At 50.8% G+C, this 13,475-nt stretch overlaps 1 protein-coding gene across 4 annotated transcripts in view; it reads right to left on the reverse strand.

Moving 5' to 3' along the window:
* The window catches only part of KIRREL3 (kirre like nephrin family adhesion molecule 3), a 577,652-nt gene that overhangs the window by 115,402 nt on the left and 448,775 nt on the right, over positions 1 to 13,475 (reverse strand). For all 4 annotated transcript variants that reach the window (XM_051818702.2, XM_051818695.2, XM_051818703.2 and 1 more), the window contains one exon: positions 5,133 to 5,210. In XM_051818702.2, coding sequence (XP_051674662.1) covers positions 5,133 to 5,210 — 78 coding nt within the window. The remainder of the gene's footprint in view (positions 1 to 5,132; positions 5,211 to 13,475) is intronic.

A 13,475-nucleotide genomic window follows, 5' to 3' on the forward strand; every position in this document is an offset into this window, starting at 1 on the left:
CTGCGGCAGCCAGGGTGAGGAGCTGTCCACCTTGGTGAGGCTGGCCATTCTCAGGCCGAGTCCCTGGGCCGCTCTACGTCTGCTTGCCCTCTGCTCTGGAAAACGTGCAGCTCAGCCTGACTGCCTCACTGCCCAGCACGCAGGTGGCATGGGCCTGAGCGCTCCCTCTGCAGACACACAGGAGAAAGAGCATGGATTTGCCTTCCGAGGCTGCCAGGCAAGGCCAGTCAACCTCCTGGTCCTGGTTCCTTGGGTGACCGAGGCCTTTAAAATTATGGGTGGGTGGTGAGAATCGGGGATGGGTGGGGTGTTGGAAGCCAAGAGATTTTTGTGTCATCACACACCGGAGACTTCCAGGTGACCTTAGCCAACATTATTTGGTGATGTTTGGTGACTTGTCCAAGATCACACAGGTGGGTCCTAGCCACACACATCCTGACTGTGGGCCCCTCTCTTGTCACCTGGGATAGGGGATAGGTGGAAAACAGTAGAAGTCTCAGACTAATTTTTCCCGTGAGGGGTTGGGTGCAGAAAGAACAACAGGCTCCTATGCCATCACAAAGAACTAAGAGCTGCTTCAGATGCCACTCCCAGCCTCCCAAGGCTCTGTCTCTGCTGAGAGGTGAGGCTAGGGGTGAGGCTAGGGGTGAGGCTAGGGGCTAGGGGTGAGGATGTGTGCTGTGGTAGAGGAGCATTGGCCCTCAGAACCTGGACAAGCATGAGCTGTGGGCTGTGCAAGAGCCTGCTAGGGAGCTGGCTCTCCATGGATCCGGCTTTCTCCTTCCTGGGTGCTCCAGCTCCTCCCAAGAGGTCTCCAGGGAGCAGACGCCGCCATTGCCAATCACAAGCATTTCATCCCGGGAAGATGAAAGAGACAGTGCTAGGAGGCATTTCTGCTTTCCCTTCACTGAACTGAGGGAAGCCGCCGGTCACCGTGGCTCTGCAGGTGCAGGAAATCTGCTCAGCCCAGCCTGTAGCCGTGAGCACACCCTGTGTGAGGAGGGAGAGCTGCCCGTGGAGGCATGCCTGGACCTTGAGGGGCTGGCTGGAAGGGGGGGCCAGCATTTCCTTCTTCAGCATCTTTTCTTCATTTCTCTTCCTCCAGAGCCCTATGACCTAACAGATTTTCCTGGTTCCAGGGGAGTTGCCTTCCCTGGTTGGTGTCCCCGGCTCCAGGTTTTTTTTTTTTTTCTTCTGATTTTCTCCCTGAATCTCTCCTGTGCTCTGCCCTCTCTTCTCCATGCCTCTGCCACTTTCTCTGAAAAACCAGATGGTGGCATTGGTTTAAGAGCTTCCCCTCTCTTTCTGGTCTCAGCCCTTCTGTCAGAATTCCAAGAGTCCTGGGTGTCCAGAGACCAGGGCTGCGGCCCTCACTCTTCCACTTCCTGCTGGCCAAGTCACTGAATGCTCCCAGCCCTGTTGAGTTAGTGGGCTGTGCTGTAATCTCACAGCTGTTTCCAGTTGTAACTGAGGGACGTGAGCTTTCTGAGGGGCAGGCTGAGTCGCTCACCTGATACTCAGTCACAGATTTTGATTCAGCCTAGGAATAGGATCAGCTGGGGCAAGCAATGAAAGAGGTCACTGGAGAGAGCTGGAAAACAGAGGCAAAGGGTGTGTGTGCAGGTGTGTGTGCAGGTGGTGGGTGCACATGCACTGCAGTGTGGGGAGAGGGAGTGGTGAGAGCAGATCCGATGGCAAGTGCTTGCCCAGAGATGCCTCCAGAACATTCCAGACAGTTGACTGGGTGAGGAAGGGGAGGCAATGCGCAAGGAGGGAGACCACTCCTGGAGAAGGCCTCCTCTCCTCGCCTCCCAACCCTCCTGCTGTGCTCGTCTGCTTGGGCCCAGGCCCTCCAGGAAGACGCTATGTGCTGGCAAGGAGGGAAAGCTGGGGGGTTCAGCACTAGGGAGCACTTAGGGGACAGAGGAGGGAGACACTCTCCATGGAACCCTCTATATCCACCTGCTCTGCCTGAGGAGTCCCCTCCCTGTAGGTATCATTCTTCTGTTGTCATTCAAGTTAACCACTTAAACAAAAATGGGGTGACCAATCCATATGTGCAAGACCCTGGGGCTAAGGCTGTGGGGGCATAGGAGAGGAGGAAAGGAGCAGGGTCTTAGTCTTCCCATGAGAGACCCACAGAACACAAGCAGTCCTCAAATTGCAGACTGGCTGCCACGGTGGAGCCTATGGTGGAGGGGTTGGGGGGAGGGAGGGGAAAGAGAGGCATCTGGTTTACTCAACTTGTAAGGTGGGTCCCCTCTGTGGAGGGATCTTTGCACTGAGATAGGCCTGTGTGTTTTTATTATGAGATCCTTGAGGGTAGGGACTGTGTTTTATTGCCTTTGATACCTCCAGTGCTTAGAACAATGCCTGGCACTGAAAAGTTGGTAAGATTTTTATGGCATTTAATGGATGTTTGATGAATAAATACATGATTCCCTTCCAGCGCTCCCTTAAAGCACCATGTATTTAATCACATGAAGACAATTATGCCAGACTAATCTGATATTCTTATGCCTGGGCTGCCTTTATTCCCTCCTTTGCCTTCATTGATTCTTTCTCTTATCTCTGTTTGATGCCTTAGATGTGTTGAGTCCAAACAAGAAGGAATACACACACACTCTCTCTCTCAGCACATTACCAACCACCTCCATTCCTGCAAATGCGGCAGATTCCATCTGAGAAGCTATTAAGACTCCCAAACAGAGCAAACCTCTCACTGACTAGCACAGGCCTCCTCAAATGATCTTTGAATAGCATTTTCTTTTTATTGCTTTGTGTAGTTTAACAGCACAAATCTCGATTACTCTAACTTATGATAAACCTCAGATCTATAAAGTGACTGTTCATTCATTATTTTCCTCCTGCTCCTTTTCAAGCTGTTCATTTTTTTTGGAATGTAGTGAGCAAAAGGGGAGATGGAATGAAGGGAGAAGAAAATAGAAAGATACCAAATTATCAGGGAAACAAGTGAAAAAGGAACCACTTCTCCCCAGGTGACAGACAGCCTACTAGATACTGTTAAACAGAGCAAATATACTTTCATATACCACAAGTAGATATTTTATACTTATTCTAAATTTGAAATACTATGATCGCTGCCTTATCATTAATGGAAGTAGTTAACTCTTCTAATATCTCACCAATTCCAGCAAATGGGAAAATAATTATTTTTTCTTTACTATTTTCCCAGTTGTTCAGGTGTTCTGTGTAGCACTGTCATAAATTTTTACTTCATGATCAATGTCATGGCTGCTATTCTGGTTCAATTATTAATATGTGGGGACTTATAATTATCTTTCTTGAGTATTGGTATGAGATAATTATAAAGCATAAAACAGCTACCGTACTTGCTAGGGCATTTTCTTATTTGCAGATGTGTTGGGAGTTTGGGAGGGTGAGCTTTAGAAAGGGATAAAAATGTATAATATAACATTTGGGTGACAAGGCTGGTTGCAGCAGAAGTAGAGGATCCTCCTGCTTCAGGTCCCTCCCACCCCTTCACACCCAACCTGTGGACAAAGTTGACCTACTCAAGAATCTCCTTCTGCCCCACTGTTCCACCCTACCCCTCTCATATCTCCACATTCTTAGTGGAGACTTGCAACTCAGTGCAAATGTTGGGTCACTCCTTTGCCACCTTGTTGTTTCCTCAGTCATCTGGAAGCTGGGGCAGACACCCAGAGCATAAGGTTTCAAATGCAACTCAGCTCCTAACTTTGGGGCTTCCTCATTCCCTGTGAACTTCATTTCAACTTCTCTAATGAGTATCGCCAGCAAGAGAATACATCTATTCAGAACCATGGACAGAGGCATATTCTCTGCTCCCATAGGCAGGGTTTACTGCCTAGCATTGCGGGCTAGATAGCGGTGTTGGTTGAGAGAGAGGAAAGTGAGTAAAAGAGAGAAAATGCAGCCCCTACCCCAGCTGTATGCAGGGAGCTCCTACAAGAGGGAAGTGGGTTCTTGCTGCTTCTGCCTTCTCACACAAACACGTGGCAAAAATGGGGGAGTCTCACTTCCTGTGTTTAATTGTGCTGGTCTTGTAACACTGTCACCGTGCTGGGTGCTGGCAACAGACCCATAACTGGCAAGGGCTCAGGTCTGGGGCACACATGGAGGTACGAGGGTTGTAGGCTGGGTCGGAAGGAGCAGCAGCTGACAAGTATGGGAAGAGGGCACTGGGACTATGCTGTGGCCTAACTCTGGGGACAGAGGTCCTTGGGGTGAGCTGCCTCCTCCTAGCCTGGAGTGGGAATGGGGCTACAGGGTCTCTGGGCCTTGGGAAAGGAGGAGTCAGCTCATGGCAAGCTGGGCTGGTGGGGAGCCAAGGCATCATTTGTCTGACTTTAATGAATAAATGGCACCCCCAGCCATTGTTTATCTACTTTTGAATCCTGACAAACAGTCTGTGGCATCTGATGGAGAGGGTTATTAGTTGCACAGAGACAGATGGCCGGGGATGGAGAGGATTGGTTCTTTATTACAGCAGGCCTGTAAGTGACAGCACGCCTCTCACATGCCAGCCTCCACAGCAATGCCAAGACCTCCCAACCAAGCCTCCTGTGGCCCACGTAAGCCTCAACGGAAAGACCCAGTGCAAAAGGAAGGCAGAAACCCTCATCATTGACAGGGAGAGGCAGGGGTGCAGGGGCTGCTGGGGCAGATTTCCCAGCATAAGTTCTTTGGTAATAAAAACACTGCTATATTCTTTAGTGCCCTGTAATGTGTTACGTATTCTCTAGGCATTTGAGAAAAGCGGATGATCGACAAGAAAGGCAGACAAGGCTGGATTAGAAAAGATGAAAGGAGTAGATTTAATTGGACTGGGAGGTGGGTGGGGAACAAAAGATAGGGAAGAGACAAGAAGAGAAGTAGGGGACACAGAGGGAGGAAGGAAGGTAGTATAAGGAGAGCACTTGAAAATCAGCATGCTCTATCCCAGGCATTAGCTACTCCTCCCCATGCTGCTGCATTGAGAACTTCATGGAATTCAAGCTGATCTGCTCAGGTGTCCTTTTTGAGGTGTCCCAGGCTCTCCTTCCTGATTTCTCCATACCATGGTCATAGGGCATCCCCTCCTCCCTCCATACTGCCCCTGAGATGGTGGGGAGGGGGTTCTCACTGACCTTCATTCATTCTCCGAAACTTGTCCTTGGCCATGTAGCCCAGCACCAGACAGCATCCTCTCCTCTGGAGGCCCAGCTCTGGAAAAAAGCACAGGTGAGTGAGTTGGGAGTGGTTCAGGTGTTAGGGGAGGCCCCTCTGCACGGCCTTGTAGAGCTCATCGCTCTTATAAACAAGGCCTGTTGCCTATACAAACATTTGTATAGCACTTACTATGATCCAGACATACTTTTAAGCCATTAGTTCTTATTTGACTCTCACAACAACCCTGTGAAATAGGTGCTATTGTCTCCATTTTATGTGATTCCTGTTTTTAGATGCAGTAAGTGACCTTAGATGAAAGACCTAGCAGGTGGTGGGGACAGAATTTTGAACCTATGCAGTCCATGCTCATCATAGCCATTATTTTATTAATTTATTTCAAAAGTGAGAGAGTGAGAGAGAAAGAGAGAAAGAGAGAGAAAGAGAGAGAGAGAGAACGAGTGAGCTTCCATCCTCTGGTTCACTCTCCAAATGGTTGCGATGGCCAGGTCTGGGTCGAGACAAAGCCAGGAGCCTGGAACTCCATCTGGGTCTCCCACATGGGTAGCAGGAGCCCAAGCACTTGGGTCATCTTCCTCTGCCTTCCCAGGTACATTATCAGGGAGCTGGATCAGAAGTGGAGCAGCTGAGTCTTGAATTGGTGGTCATATGGGATGCTAGCACCACAGGTGGTAGCTTAACCCACCGTGCCACAGCGCCGACCCCTATTACCATTACTTTCTATCCCAGACTTGGAGACCATGCCTAGACCCCCAGAGATGTGGCCAGGCCTGCCAGACAAGAGGCAGATTCTAACCAGGCATGTCCAGGATGGAACAGGCTAACTGAATACAAAGGGTGATTTCACAAGGATGAGTGAGTGACTGGGTGAGTTTGGAGGAGGATTCAGGGACTGAAGTATGGGCAGAAGGACTCTCTGCCATTGGTGAGGGGTAGTTTCAGGGGCTGGGAGCTCCTGTGCATTGAGGCGCAATCCAGCACCATTATCCAGCACTTATGAGCTAGACAGACTTGGAGTTCAGGGTTGGGACAGCTGAGACACACAGGACTCCACAGAGCTCCAGCCGTACTGGAAACAAGATCAAATGATGAGTCTGGGTAGCACATGCAAGATTCAATCTTTTTTTTTTTTTGCATAGTATTTTGTGAATTGGTGCCCACTGTTGTGAGCATTGGATTGGAGTGTATTGGCCTCACAGGAAGGGAAGCTTTTCTCTGTGGTATTTGTCTTTTCATCCTGATTTGTCTTAAACATTTTGTGGGTTCTGAAGTTTTTCCATGCTCAGTTTCTCTCTGGATCCCCACAACATCATGAGATGGGCAGGTGAGCCACCTTGTCCCATTACACAGAGGGGAAAGACAAGGTGCAGTGAGATTAAACGCTCCCCCTGATTACTACACACTCTCTATGCCACCTCTTTCTTGGAAGTCATACACGCGGGTCAGCTGCCATAAAGAAGGGACAACAGGTGAGGGCGGCCCCTCCCAGCTCTGCCAGGACAGAGAAGGAAGGTGTGTCCCTGAGCCCCAGCTGGGTCAGTGCCTGCACTGGACAGGAGGCCGGCAGTGTGGGCTTGTTTCTCCTCCTCCTCTCTAGCCACCTTCTGCTGCCCATGTCCACCTTTCCAGGGGAGCAGGAGGAAAGGGAGTTGGGGGGGCCCATGAGATACAGATAAGTCAAGCGTGGGTGCTCAGGCCCTAGAGAAAAACAAAGCATGGCGGGCGGTGGCAGAGTGCCACGGGCTGGGGAGGTTGCCCGCTTTGATCTCCCGATTCTGTAAAGGGGTTTATTGCCTATCAGTAAAGAGCAGAGAGGCAGATCTGAGGGCGCATTTCCAAAGGCACTCACTTCTCTGCCTTCCCCTCCACACTGGCTTGCGTGCCAAGCCGCCCTCACTTCAAACAGCCTCACATCTCAGGCGCCCAAATTGTTGATGTTAAGTTCCCCCATCCAAGGCCTTGGCCCTTTCTTTGGGGGCTCCTGCTCTGTCGAGGGCTTCGTGGATCAAAGCCCCTTTGATGTTTACTTACTATATTTGTGGATTCTTTCTAACAACCACCTTCAAGAGACAGGAATATGGCATGCCAGGAGGGGACCAGCGGAAGTACAAGCCGTGAGGAGGCGCTGAGCTCCAGCCAACAATAGTCTCTTGCTGCAGGCTGTGCCGAAACCTCAGTGCACAGAGTTAACCAGCCCATTCGAATTGCACGCGTATTGTTCATCATCAGAGCCATACAATGGCTAAGGGTTCCTATTGTATTTGCCATCAGCTTCTTACGTGCATCTAAGCAGTGGTGCCTAATGAGAAAGGATGCCTGGGCTCCTGGATTGAGTCCAGGAGGGAGCCCAGGGGAACGGTACTGGATGGATCAAGTCCGTGTTCTCATTGGCATGCTGGACAGTTCCCCAAACTCTCAGACAAACGGAAGAGGGAGCAATTCTCCTAAAGATGAGACCATGTGAGCACCCATGGCCACCACCCCAGCTCCAGCTATCCCAGGTCACATGTCACATACCCCCCGGGGTGACTGCCCACAGAGAGGCTGCCCGTGCAAACAGTGATTGTAGTAAGAAAGAGTCTCACTGATCATGTTTGATTTGTGCAAATGAGCAGGAAAAGAAGTTTTTAAAAAGGCTGATTAATAAAAGAAATTGAGGACGAGGCAATTTCTCAAAGTATTTGGCTCATTTAATTTGACACGTGTGGGTTAGTCTTAATTATTTAGGTGGCTGCATTACGAGGCGCTAATAAGCACACTGCAGAAATTTATGAAGTGAGAGGGCTCTCTGACTGAGTCTTTGCTGAAAAGTGGGGAGAAGCCAGCGGGATCTCTACAAAGGATGAGCAGGTTGTATGGGTAGTGAAGTGAGAATTAGCCAGTGGTCCATGGATGAAAATTTGGGGTGTTCTTTGGAGCTAAATAAGAGATCACTGGGTGTACAAGATAAAGTAAGCAAGCAGGGCTGAGGTGAGAGAGCAGGAGGATCTGGAGACCAGGTAGGAAGCAGGGGAGATGTCAGAGACACTGACCCCCAGGGAGAACAAGCAGGAAGCAGGAAGGAAGTGCTTTGGCTTGGAGAAACTCTGCTAAGCTGAGCAGACTGGGCTGTTAGCAGGAGATGACAGAATGTGACAGGGCAAACAGGAATCAACGCTGAATGTCCACCTTCTTGTTACATGGCATGGAGATGGGTGGTGGGGTCAGATCACAGATGCCCATTTGGGAACAGCAAGGTCATGAACAAGATCTCCCCCAAGAAGGTTTTGCGGCTGCCTTGTTTGGTTTTGTCAGTGTGAGAAGCAACCAGACATACTGAAGGCGTTCATAGTACGCGGTAAGATGAACGGGGCTCTGGCTTCACAGGAGAGCTCACAGAAACAAGTGCAGGGTTTCTTGCAGATGGAGGAGAACAAAGGTTTGGGGACTATTGTATGCCCAGTCGGCAGTTATTGGGACAGGGTGGGTATCTAGGGAGTGGGAATGTTGCAACCCTAGGGAGTTCCAGGCCCAGTGCCTGGTACTTGGCAAGAGCTCTGGGAAATATGGGCTGGTCCCAGGTCACTTCTCCCCAACCCTGATTAGAACAGACGAGGGGGCCTAGAAGTGGTGCATGGATTCAGGTTGCTGAGGGTGGTTGCAGAGTGGATGAAATTTGTGGGTCACAGGAACAGGAGCCTGGGGAATGCAGTGGGATTTCCCCTTGCAGGGAACCAAAAAGGATGTCTCCATAAAAGGAGCCACTTTCCTTCCGTTCCAGAGTGCACAGACGGGACTCCCGCCCCTTTTTCTCACTGGTAATGTGAGGCTGCAGTGCTACCATTTCACTTTTGTGGGATACTTAGTTTTTCACGATGCTGTTATAGTCCCTATCTCATTTGATGCTCACCGTAGCTCTGTAAGGCAGACATTATCTCCTTCATGTTGGTTTCAGAATGTGGCGTTCAGAGAAGTAAAAGGACACGCTCTGGCTGGTGCTAGCCTCAGGCTAGAAGCCAGGGCTGACTTCTGGCTGAGTTCTTAGGGTAAGGTATGGGAACCCTAGGCTGCAGAGACTGCCAGTCAAGACCCAAAGGGAAAAGAACAGGGGCCTGTGGCGTGGGCTAGGACAGTAACAAGTTCAAGTGTATCCTTCTTTCCACAAATGCTTCTTTTAAAGACTGGTTTTATTTATTTTTGCCTTTTATTTGAAAGGCAGGGTGACAGGGAGGTGGGATTTGGGGAGAGAGCTCTTTCCATCTGCTGATTCACTTCCCAAATAACCAGACCAAAGCCAGGAGCCCTGTGGTTGGCAGGGGCCCAGGTACTTGGGCCATTGTCTACTGCCTTCCCAGGTGCGTTAGCAATTATCAGGGAGCTGAGCTGGAAGCAGAACAGCTGGGACTCAAACCAGTGCTTGGATGTGGGATGCTGGGCTTAACCTGCTGTGCCACAACGTCAGGCCCCTTCCCCAATTCTTACGTTGAAGTCCTAACTCTCAGTACTGTAGAATGTGGCTGTATTTGGAGGTAGGGCTTTGCAGAGATGGTCAGGTTGAAATGAGGGCGCCACAGTGGGTCGTAATCCAGTCTGACGGGTGTCTTTACAAAAAGGGGAAATTTGGAGATGGACCCCCACTCTGGAGAAGGCCACATGAATGTAACGATGACCACGTTCAAGCCACGGAGACAGGCCCGGGGCACAGCCTTCCCTCACTGTCCCCAGAGGGAACCAACCCTGCCGAGGTCTTGATTTCGGACTCCAGCCTGTAGAGCTGGGAGAGAACCCATTTCTGCTGAGAAACCACCTAGTGTGGGGTACTTTGTGACGACAGCTGTAACCAGCTGCTGATACCTACAGGGAGGGTAGGAGCTGGCCTTCTCCATGGACCTGGTGAATTCCAGTGGCTGGATTCTTAGGAGCCCCAGGTGGAAGAGCTGTGTATGGGGAGCAGCGTCACACAACTGCTCAGCTGATCCTAACTGGCTGGAGAGTGGCCACCAGGGCTGGTAAGATGGGGCCGCGGGGCAGTAGACACACAGAGCTGTGCGGAGGGCTGACTCTGTGTGTGCCTGCCCGAGAGCACTCAGCTGCAGTCCAGGGGGCCCCGAGCATCCCTGTCTCCGCTCCTGGCTCCAGTGCGAGCACCACCCTGGTGAGGATAGCGCTTGCTTCTTGTCCCAGCCTGAAGCTAGTGAGCTCTCAAGTAACTGCCGATGGAGCTGGTGAGAGCGGAGAGGTGTCAGCTTCTACTGCCTTCCTCTTTCTGAGGCTGTCCAGTGCATGTGGATGGCCACTTGTAGGAGGCCTTCGTGTCCTGTCCCCAGCTCACCCGGTCACAAGGGTTCAGGGGCCTTTGCCCACCTGAATCTGTTAGACTGAGCAGGTCTCCCAAGCCAACCCAACAAAAGTAGTGTATTACTGGCTGGCCGTTTGGTGTGGCCATAGCAAAGATGTGTGGAACAGAGGACCAGGGATGGGCACGGTGCAGGTACCGGAGCAGCTGAGCCTGACCTGGGAGTCGACACAGGAGATGATCCTGTGACAGCCGCCAGAGGCCGTTCTGCCCAGGGGTGCCTCCCCAGCTGCAGGGTGCTGAAGTCTCAGGTTTGGAAAGTTCCCACCTTGAGTCTGCAAAACTCCTCTTTTCTGCACTGGTTCTGCCTAGTGCTGTTTTCATCATAATTACTCACATACCAGGCAATAATGACACCCATAAATCATGCAAAGATCAGCTTTCTGATCAACTTCTCTAGCAAAGGGACTTGAAGAGAGGGGTAGGAAAGGTTTATTAATCCCTACAACTGCTTGGCTTTGGCCCTTTAGGATGAATAATAAATGTTTAATAGCCCAATATTACCTGTTTCATAATTTTTGAATCTCATTGCTTGCTAATGTAAGTTTATTAAGGAACTATAAACTTTACATTGTTGTAAAGACATAATTGCTATTTCATAGCTTATTTAATATGAGTTAATTATATTAGAACTGAGTTTCTCCTCATTCAGATTAAGTATCAATTAGTTGTTTTAAACTATTGATTTGTATTTGGTTAACTATGCTATTACATACCAATTAAATTCTTATAAGAGAAACTTGAAACAGCTGGGGTCTTAAATTAAGGTTTTAAAATGATGAATTATGTAAAAAGCTCATGTCGAGTTATTGTCTTTCAGGAAGAGTTGACAATCATTTGTGATCAGTCCCTGGAGGTTCTGTGACCACCAGCCCATCCTCTCAAGCTCCTGTGGGGAGCAAGTCGCCCTCAGAATCTGCTGATGGGCATTTCCAGCCTCACCCAGCAGTGACCAATGCTGGCCTTGCCCTTTGCTGGCCCTGCCTGCCTCAGCTCTGCCATGTGCTGGCTGGCCAAGCCCTATCCATCACACGGCCAAAGTGGGCAGCGTTGTGAGCATCTCTTTCCAGCTGTAGGGCCTAGAATTGTCTGTTGTTATTGGCCCAGATTCCATAGGCCTGCAGGAAATCTGGGTGCCCATGTGGTCATCAATCCTCGGACTTCTCCATCCTCTGCTCCCCGTGGCCCACGTCTGTACGTCTTGGGGAGGAAAAGGACAGCAAGTATTTGCCAGGCAGCATTGTGACTTGCACTGTCCCCATCTTATTTCACCCTCACAGCCACCTTATGAAAACAAGGATACTGACACACTGGGGAGTTTGCCCAGAGTCCCATTGCTGGTGAGTGGTGAAACCTGGCACACCCCTGCCTGCCTGCCTGCCTAACTCCAGGGTGGGGGCATGGTGCCATGCTCTGGCCCTTCCCTGCAAGATGTGACTCCTCACTGACTCTGAGTCTCAGCCCATTGGGCTGGTTCTCTGAGACCCTGCCTGGCTCTTTCTTTAAAAACATTTATTTTATTTATTTGAAATGGGGGTGGGGAGAGAGAGAGAGAGAGAGAGAGAATGAATATTCCATCCACTGGTTCACGCCCCCAAATGGCTACAACAGCTGGGAGTGTGCCAGGCTGAAGGCAGGATCTTCCATCCAAATTTCCCAGGTGGCTGCAGAGGCCCAAGGACTCGAGCCACCTTCTGCTGCTTTCCCAGGTGCATTAGCAGGGAGCTGGATAGGAAACAGAGCAGCTGGGACTTGAACCGGCATTCTGATATGGGATACCAGCATTGCTTTATGCGCTGTGCCACAGTACCAGCCCCCTTGCCAGGCTCTTGCCTGGGATCCTCTTCTACCCCCCCCCCCCCCACTGCCTTTGGTCTTTCTTCCAACCTCCGAACTTTCTGGAATTCCAACAGGGAGAGCAGCTAACTCAGACTGTGGCTTTCCTCTGGGGCACTTGGCCATCAGGATGCCCCAAAGTTGGAGTCCATTGTGCCCCTCTGCACACTAGTGGCTCCCTGCCTTGGAGGCTGGAGACTTCTCAGCCTTGACAAGCATCCTGAAGGCTCTCGCCCCCAGGGCTGAGCTCATGTCCCTCACCAGCAGGCTCAGAGCAGCCAGGTACTGATTGCTATGCTCTGCAAGTCTGTGGGCTAGACACTTTGCATGCATTGTCCTCTTTAATCTGCATAACACTTGCTAGGTAAGAACTATTATTATTCACACCTGGCAGAGGAGGAGACTGAGGATCCAGAGGGGTTACTCGGTTAGTGCTGAGGTCAGTAAAGCTGATCATCAACTAGATTCTTTGGGTTACCAGCATAACTGCTTTGTGAGGAGCAAGGGAAGTTGCACAGGCTGGTTGGAGAATGTTGTGGGGAACAGGTTTATTATAGGTATAGGAAGGGCCCAGCCCGTGTCTAGTTTACCATGTCTAATCCCAGTGGGTGACTATGGCAGGGAACCAGACTCAGGAGGTCATCTCTGACCCGCTGTGAGCCATCTTCCTAGAAGGCTTCCAGACGTCTCCCAGGGAAGTTGGAAGTCGGTGACGCACGACTGAATGGGCCAGATGCTTGGCAGCTGGACGCCCTGCCCCTGGGGAGGCTCAGCACGGTGCATGCGTCCATCTCAGCTGGGAGGCCGGGCAGATGGAAGGCTTCTCTTTTCATTTTCCTAGTAGGACCAACAGAGTCCCCAAGAGACCAAGACTGAGCACACCAGGGAAGCCTGCAGAGGCCCATGCAGCCTCCAGGGCCCCCACCCCATCCCCTGCAGTTCTCCTGGGGCCCAGATCCCTGGGAAGGCGGAGCCCCGAGATGAGATTATGAATACAGTGCTGTGGACTGCATGGTGAAGACATGGAGTATTAGCCCTGCTGCAGCACTGGGGCCCGGGAGTTTGAGCGGTTTTCCTGAATTTCTGCAAGTGTGGAATAGATGAGGTAGGATTCAAAGCCAGCCCATTTGTT

The sequence above is a fragment of the Oryctolagus cuniculus genome, chromosome 1, assembly GCF_964237555.1.
Source record: "Oryctolagus cuniculus chromosome 1, mOryCun1.1, whole genome shotgun sequence".
Taxonomy (NCBI): Eukaryota; Metazoa; Chordata; class Mammalia; order Lagomorpha; family Leporidae; genus Oryctolagus; species Oryctolagus cuniculus.